At 39.0% G+C, this 9,075-nt stretch overlaps 1 protein-coding gene across 1 annotated transcript; it reads right to left on the reverse strand.

The window, feature by feature from the left end:
- Positions 1-202: 202 nt before the first annotated feature.
- en1a (engrailed homeobox 1a) lies at positions 203-4,636 on the reverse strand. Its single transcript, XM_020499692.2, has 2 exons — positions 3,835-4,636; positions 203-1,275 (listed from the first exon to the last, which is right to left on the reverse strand). The coding sequence occupies exons 1-2, from the start codon at positions 4,361-4,363 to the stop codon at positions 956-958; spliced, it is 849 nt and encodes a 282-aa protein (XP_020355281.1). The 5' UTR covers positions 4,364-4,636; the 3' UTR covers positions 203-955.
- Positions 4,637-9,075: the final 4,439 nt, after the last annotated feature.

Genomic DNA, 9,075 nt, shown 5'->3' on the forward strand with positions numbered 1-9,075 from the left:
TATTTCTAGCCTAGCACACAAATAGTTGAGCAAATGAGTGAGCACTGTGGTGCACGGCAAGCCAATTTCATGCTCAGCAACGCTCTGAACAGGCCTGATATCATCACGCTTCTCATAATAAAATGTCCCTTTGTAAAATATACGGGATGAATATGGACAGTTACCCCACTCACTTGAACCAATGAGCTGCAAACCAACTCCATAGAGACTACGATTTATTCATGTAATCGTTTGCACAGAGCAGTGCAACATACAAAAAAGGAGCAGTGTTGCCTTTTTTCCAATAGAAAAAATGTTTATTTGTTAACATTGTTTAGATGTAGCTTAGTATATGCATCCCCTCTAATCATGGAGGGAGATTACATATATTTCAAGAGAGTCTGATGCTGCTGTGTCTTTGTAGTATTCCAATATAAGGTGAATCCAACACGAGTTGAGTCATATATCCTTTCCACCCAAACGGGTTGAGGGGCTTACATCAAGCGGCAGGCAACTAATGACAACAGCGGTCTACTGATTGTTAGAGACTCGCAGTTCAGGTAAAAGGTACGATAACAGGGAGATTCAGTTTTTTCAGGCTGTTTTTTCCGATAAAATCTTTGGCTTGAAGTGGCAGATCGCAGTCTGTATGTTCATCGAGGTTTGATATAAGAGAGAGATCACAACACATTAGGCCTAAAGCGACAAAGATAAAAATCATATAATTATCCAGCAAGTGCGGGATGAGTAGTCATATTCCTATAGCTTACCCCTTCTTCTTAAATTAAATATACAACGTCTCATTATGGGCTATTCTTTTTCATTCATGTTTGTATTTTGTAGGCATACTTTGATAGTTTATGTCCACATATAGGCTACACATTTAGCCCTATCAACAAATGAAAAATCTCTTTACAATAGCCTTGACTTTCCACAAATATTGTGCCCCCAAAAGGTGACTCCTGCAAGCGAAGTCTCAGTCACTCTCCTCCTTGTCTTCCTGAATGGTGGTGGTGGAATGGTTGTACAATCCTTGCGCCATGAGCTGGAGAGCCAGGCCGTTCTTATAGCCGTTGGCCTTTTTTATTTTCGCCCGTTTGTTTTGGAACCAGATTTTGATTTGTGACTCATTGAGGTTGAGCTCTTGAGCTAGAGACTGTCTCCTCTGCTCCGTGATATAACGGTTGGCCTGGAACTCAGTTTTCAGTCTTTGGAGCTGCTCAGCCGTGAACGCCGTTCTGGGTCGCTTGTCTTCCTTTTCATTTTTCGTCTTTTTCAATTTCCGTGTCCTTGGGCCTACAGTAGGGACGACAATAAAAACGGGAATATAAATATTCAGCGAGCGCCAGACACCTAGTCTCACTATCATCACCAAAATCCAATTCCATTGCAGATTTTAGGCTAGACTTATTAATAATACCCTAATTATAAAAACAACGTACACAAATAATAACCGCTACTAGGGTAACCTAGTGGTTAGAGTGTTGGACTAGTAACCGAAAGGTTCAAATCCCCGAGCTGACAAGGTACAAATCTCTCGTTCTGCCCCTGAACAGGCAGTTAACCCACTGTCCCTAGGCCGTAATTGAAAATAAGAATGTGTTCTTAACTGACTTGCCTAGTTAAAAAAAGTTATTTTGTAAAATCACATAATCATAAAAATAACCAATATAATCACGGTAGGCTAATAAAAATAATAACAACAATAAACGTTATTATAGTTGAATACTTTGCTATAGTCTAACGGTATGGTCATCCCAATGGTAGACCTTCAATAATAACTATGAATAGCATGATGTCCTGAGAAGAATAAGCCATAGTGCACTGAGCGGCAGGCCTTTGTGTGAAGGGAACAATAGCTGTCGGTCGACTTTCATAATTATTTAGCAAAAATATGCAAACAAAAAACTGTAGGCTACTAAAGCCAACTACAGCTATTTAAAAACATACAATCGTTTAAGGACTATTGGCCAACTGTGTCGGTTATAGGCCTTTCATTGATCACAAGTAGTTATAGGCCTAATAAATAAAAAAAATCGTTGAAGCTCAGTGATCTTTAGCTGTTGACATAAGAAAGGAATTAATATATTTTGTACCAAATGCAGACCCAGGTAGAGGCCTATGTGCATAAGGGTAGCCTACGCTACAGTATACATTTAAATATTAAATTGTGTCCTTTGTTATCATGGTGCCAGAGACAAACAAATAAACAATATGATGAGAAACAGGAAATGTAATTTATCCGTTATTATCTCTTTCTTAAAATTGTATTTTGATGCTAGGCCTAATCCTATATCATTTTCAAACACAAATATAAACTCTTCAGTAAATAGTTTAAGATTAAATGTATAGCTTTAAATTTCATGTCATTATTGTTGCACTGATTTTATCAATACCTACGGCATAAAACACAGTCTATATTTTTGACAAGTTTATGGTAATTATGAAAAGCCCATTTATTCGCCAAAACGCCATTGGAACCATTGGACTGTGGAACTTAGAACAAAATAAACATTGTGCATGCTTTAACGTAGCCTAACATTTATTAAATACATTTAGTTGGGGAATTACACTAATTGCATACTCAGATAATATACAGCCTTCTCTATCAAGACAGGCAAAGTTGTTCATTAATTCAACATGTTGACATCACTGAGATTCTTATTCTAGTTTTTTTCCCAGATGCACTTTCTTAAATTGTATTAAATGTAATCTTATTTTTCTAAAGTCTCATTGGAATGTTTAAATATATATGGTACATGATCTAATAAGAGGTTATGAATCATGTAAATGTATAGCCTGTATAGGCCTATATTGGCCTAAACGTGTATTCTGTTAAATGTACTAGCTCTGTCTCTCTTTCAATCCAATGAATGGAGTATGTTCTCATGTTAAGTGACACATTTTAAAACATGTCATATCTGCAAGGCATTTTGGGGTGAGCCTACAAGATGAAACCAGTGGCCAGGACCAAGAACTCACTTGCAAATAAGGAGAGTGAAGTGTTAGGCCACACAGTCATCGATGAAATGATGTTTACATATTCTGATATGTTCTCAAATGGACCAATGCTGCTCTTGAAAAGCACCTATTCGATTTTTCACTGTTTCAATTTATTTGACTTCTCTCGGTAGAACAGAGTAGATGTCACACAGTCCTATTTCAAAATGAATTAACACAAAATTATCCAAGTAGCCTATTTTCAGCTCTTTTGTTCCTTATAGGCCTGAATAATGGATTAATGGATTATTTACATATGATATGGCATAATTGAAATTTGCAAAAGTTTGCTTCCTGTTGAAAAAAAGATTGAGTAGGCCTACAATATACTGCTTGCTTCATATGGCACCCATAAAGGTTGTATATAGAACCATTTTGTAGGGTTATTTGATCAGAACCCCAGGGGCTCTTCTTCACTAAACCAAAATTGGTTCCATGTAGAACCCTTGGGTTCCATATAGGGTTCTATATGGAAACAATGTCGGTTCTGTACAGAACCTTTAGGAGTGCAATATGTCAGCATAGAAATAACCGTTTTTGGTTCTATCCAGAACCTTTTTTCTAATAATATATGTTAGCCTGCTCTACAGCCAGTCACTCTTTTCATGCAGTAACAGGACCACTACGCCATTACCTACAAATATTGTCATTTATCACAGCGTGAAAATAAAGTATAAAATGCAGTTGAATTTAAGTATAAATGTGCAACTTCGACGAATTAATAACAAATATATCAAATACAAGCATGTTGAGGAGATACTTATATTTCTGCAAAGGGAAAATAAGGCATTTATAACATTACGAATTAGGCTACAATACCCTGACAAAAGCTTGTTCAAGAATCTATTGCCTCACCAGATGACGGCCTGTCCGAGTATCTAGTGCAGTACACCCAGGCAGGCCACAGCAGCGGCTGGGACTCGGCTTTGGGCGCTGCTCCGCCACTACCGCCGTTCACAACCATGACAGAAGATGTGTTCTCGCCGAACTTTGGCGTGCTGCCTCCAGAGCTCTCGTCAGCCTTCGACGACGAGGTGCTCTTTTGGGGGGTGGGAGACAAGGCCAAGGACGAAGTGGAGGAAGAAGTGCTGTCGCTGCTGCAGTTAGAGTCCTGGCATGGGGTTCCAGGATGATTCGGCCTGGCGACCAAAGGTTGGGCGCGCTCTCGGCTGGAAGTCTGCGCACGTTCCCTAGCCCCTAAACCATGCTCCTTCCGGCAGCCGAAATCTGGCCGCAGAATATTGTCAATAAAAAAGTTCGTGGTTCTGTGCGCTTGCTGCGCTGCTTGGAGAGGCAGGATGGGCGGCGAAGGCAGACTGCGAGAAGGAGAAACGCTCTCCCCTTCACTAGACTCCGGGCTGTGTAGAGCCCTTTGCTTCTCCATTGCTGAAAGGGACTGCAAAAGGGTCGATCCCGGCTCCTAACTAATTCCACTTGTTGGTGTGTATTGGTATCCAAATTTAAAAGAATGAAGCAATACGGTGACCACTAAAGGCTCATTAATACCTCTCTGATTTGGGGCACTTTTTGATTTCTAAATTGTTGACATCCCTCGTGCGTAACGCTCCAACGTGTCATGGTCGTCGACATGACAAGACTGACAAGGCATTGCGCTCTCCTCTCGCAGCCCCGAGCTTTTTACCACTGTAGGTATGACAGTTCGATCTTCACCAACTCCTCACATCACATTTCCCACACCAACCGGAAGCACGTGAACCCTTTCTAACGTGTAGTGGGCCAATCAATGAACGATACACTTTTGGACACGGGTGAAGACGTCCAATAATGTCTCGCAACTCTGGGTAAGTATGCTGCATGCTATCAAATGGGTTTTAAGAAAACCGCTACGCGCCTTCTGCAACCTTGTCTATTCTCAGCAAACGAATGCTGGACCTATAAGGGAATACAATAATAACAAATACGGATATTTCACCTCGGTCAAAATATGTTGTCCCTAAGACAGGCTAGGCTGTATGGTGTTTTCGATTATTGTACAATGTTGCTACAGCCAAATGGGACGTTTGATATTAGCGTTAATCATTAAAGGTAGGGTATAGTCACTGGTGAACAGGGGTGGAATGACATTATAGGCGCGCGCACACACACAGCAAAAGGATCCAACAGAAGCGATTTGAATGCCTATACCGGTACTTCACATTAATTCAAAACAAATGTATAATGATAATGAATAGTGTAGGCCATTTGCAGTTGCAACGCAATCACACGTCCAGCCCACATTGTTTAATTTCATTTGGGCCAACAAAACTGAAATCTTTATCCACAAGCTATTTGTTGGTACTTAATTAAATTCTAATTAGGACACTACCGTTATCCCATTTAGTAACCATTGTGTGGCTGTTGTGAGACACAATTCATTTCTGACAGTAAATGGGCACAGGGAATGCAATCTTGCCTGCAAAGAGATGCCTTAAGAGAGACCGCAAAGGAAAATTCATAGGTTTTAATTACTCTTCATTCCGACTGTTCAGCTTGGCGTCCATCACAGCCACAAAATCATAAACCCCGCCTATTTTTACAATGTATCTTCTTAAAATCTGATTTTAAAAGTAGCCTTAAACTTCACCTTAACCGCACTGCTAACCGTATGCCTACCCGTAACCTTAAATTAGACCAAAAAGGAAATATTTGTTTTCATAAATTATTACAATATAGCCAATTTTGACCTTGTGCCTGTGGTAACTAGTAACAACCAGAAGGGTGAAAAGGCAGTCAAAAGCTGTCATCATTCCCGCGCAGGAGGCTTAATCAAAATAGTGCGCGGGGCTGAGGCTCAACTACAGGCATGCGAGAAGCACGTTCTTCTCAGGGTACTGATAAAGCGCAATGAACTGAATAATACCAGGGTCCTCAGAGACGCTATTTACACAAATTAGTTTATTGAAGGCTTAACGTTTGGTAATTCATATCACCTCTCATGTAGCGTTCTGGAGCCTGCTCTTCCACAGAGGTTTTGTAGGTTCTGTAATGTAAACGCCTTTGGATACGTGCACGAGAAATGGTCCGTTTCTGCAGTCTCAAATACTTCATTAAAATGTTCAATCACCATGTAGACTACCAGCACATTTTACTCGACAATTCCAGAGAACAAGGGGTTCCAAAATCGTTTTTACACATCAATGGTGCATTGCGCAATGGCATTGACATGAATATATAGGCCTAGAGTCATCCTAAACTATTGGAGAGGCACATTTTTGCTCGTCATGCAGCCTACCATTTTTTTGTATCAGGTCGAGGTAGTGAATTTGTTTAGAAAATAATATAAGAACATGATAGTTTGAGACTTTCCCTCTCTCTTACACACACACACGCACACACATTAAGCCATACTAGAAAAATGTCAGGAACCATCTGATGGAAGATCTTTTTAGCTAGACCCATATTTGACCGTACAGTGTTTAATATGAGCCAGCTTCAAACTTCACCTCATAACGGACACCATGCAGTCACCTGGACATGCAGGCTGTCTGGGGGTTGACGATGCCTTTGGAACTGATGATGGGCTTTGTTCATGCAATTGGAATATTCGCTTCTTTTTGGAAACAGATGTTCTTGAAACGTTGCTCTAAATACTATACTGCATTTTCAGAAAATAAGATTTGAAAGACACAGATGATACTATAGGAAAACACTCCCTATATTTCTAAATAGGCTCTCTCAGATATGCATATTTTTCCAGAATATTTCACTGGAAAGCATATTGATTGCCTATAGCCTGCATGCGCTTATATGCGCTTTTATTCCTCACGGCCTGAGTTGTTTTTAATTTATTCGTTTTTTTTCTCATTTAGGCTATTTTGTCTTCACTTACTGTAAATATTAGCCAATTCCAATCTCCTGCTTGAATGATTTTAGCTTGAACTGAATTTCTTAATTTGTCATTTGAAAGGAAGACAACATAGAACTTAAGTTAAACATTTTCACAAAAGTAAAATTATTCTCTCAAACGTTTGGTCAATCGAAACTCGTATGACATTTAGACTGTATTTGTAACCATCCAATGAAGTAGACAAGTTTTAGGATAATTTCGTGAAGGGCTGCCTTCGATTTCTTCAGTAGAATATAATAAACATTCATACGCCTACCTCCAATCCACACACAGCTTTACACTTGAAACCGGAATGTAAAGCTGTAGTAGCCTGAACAATAGCTAAAATAATCAACGTTAGGCATTATCTTCAGAACTATATTATGTTTATCCATAATGTGTTTTTCTTTTAGAGCATCAAGGAATTGTAACTGGTAGTCTTTCCGGACATGGAACAATCATGTTCAACAGAGCATTTACAGGAAGTTCTAATAATTAGGTAAAGGGGTGTAGGCCTATGGTTTTAATTATAAGATCGTTTAGATGTTCTGTCTTTACAATTCACCATGGGGGGAATGGAAAGTGATTACCTTTTTATGTGCTTTTCTCTCTGCCTATTCTGACCTTGAAATGAAGCATGAGAATAGCATGCTATTCACCCACTATTAGTTTAGGGTGGAGATGGAATAAATGAAGGTGTGACAGAGGTGTGTCTACAGATACACAATATTCTGACTTTGATTTAATACAGATACACAATATTCTGACTTTGATTTAATTCAGTAATAATTCCACCACTGTTATGCACGAGGGAACCACGAATACGGTCTACCTAACCTACGGGTTCCAAGTGGAAAAAGTATCTACTTATTTTTTTTTTATAGAAGTAATGAATAATCCGTTTGGATAAAGGAATTGTAAATATAAATAATACTTGTTTTAGATCAATTTGACTTTATAATCGCTGGGGACAAATGTGAAATCAGTCATGTGGCAGCAAACTGAAGCATATCAACATATCAACTTTCCCACAGTTTATGAAATGCTATGCCATTATGCAGAATTGAAAGTGTACTGCCTTTTAATTTGCAGGGATGGGCACTCTCACATGTCTTAATTATAGGTTACATCGATTTTCTTAGTTTCCTATTTCTATCATGTTAAATATTAGCCAATATCATTATCGAATGTCAATAGGACACATAACCACTCACACACATCTATCAATGTACTGTTAGTTCCCTTCAGTTGGTCTAGCCTAGGCTACATTATCATTCCATTTAATTCCATTGTTTGTTTACCTTCATTTGCTACCTCTGTAAATGCGTCATGAACATGGCCGTGTGGTTGCTGCTAAGGATCATCGGTATAAGACGATAATATACAAAATACATACAAAATGAATAAAGACACGAGGTTAATTTAAATCATTATGGCAGCCAGGTCACCCGTAATACAAGTCAGTATTCGACGTCCATCCATGTCTGAGGACATCGGGAGATGATGTGGAAACCGGCCAATAGGGGCAACACTGAGCACTGTTACCTCCATGTAGGTTTCGGTTTTGCTATGGCGTTATGGATGGGGATAGTGGATGGGCGTAAGCATCTGCCTCTGGTGTAAAAGGTCTGCCTCTGGTTCAGAAGGTTGCATGATCAAATACAGTCTAACGGTCATACAAGTCAGTTAAGGTTTAGGATAAGCATACATTTAAAAAACATCATATTGCTGTTTTAATCCAGCAAATGTAACCCTAACCTTAAAAATTCGGAGTTAATGTCTAAACTTTAACTTTAAACATTTGGAATTTAACGTTTGGAACAACTTCGAAATGTGATGTTTGAGAAACATGGATGAACATCTATATTTCTGAGGTGAGACTTGTTGGTTATAGAGCAGAGGGCAGACCAAGCCTTAACAGTTCGATCCCGACTCATGGCACAATATTTGCCCATGTCATCACAGTTCCATGGTTAGTGCAGGCAATATATGATGGTATAGCCTACTATTGTACACTATTCTCCCAATTAGAATTATATATACACTCATCTTTCAACATTACTATGGGTTGAAGAACTAAATGTGGCAATTTTCAGAAGGAATCAAACTGCCATTTTCTTTATTTTGTTTGTAAAGGCTCTCCAAACATTTTATGATTCATAAATACTTACCGGAACCTAAATAATCTACAAGATCAGAGTCTTTTCAAATCTACCAATTGGTGCTGAAACAGACCAATATGCATATGCATATACGCTATATATCCCTAC

The sequence above is a fragment of the Oncorhynchus kisutch genome, linkage group LG2 (genome assembly GCF_002021735.2).
Source record: "Oncorhynchus kisutch isolate 150728-3 linkage group LG2, Okis_V2, whole genome shotgun sequence".
NCBI classification, from domain to species: Eukaryota; Metazoa; Chordata; class Actinopteri; order Salmoniformes; family Salmonidae; genus Oncorhynchus; species Oncorhynchus kisutch.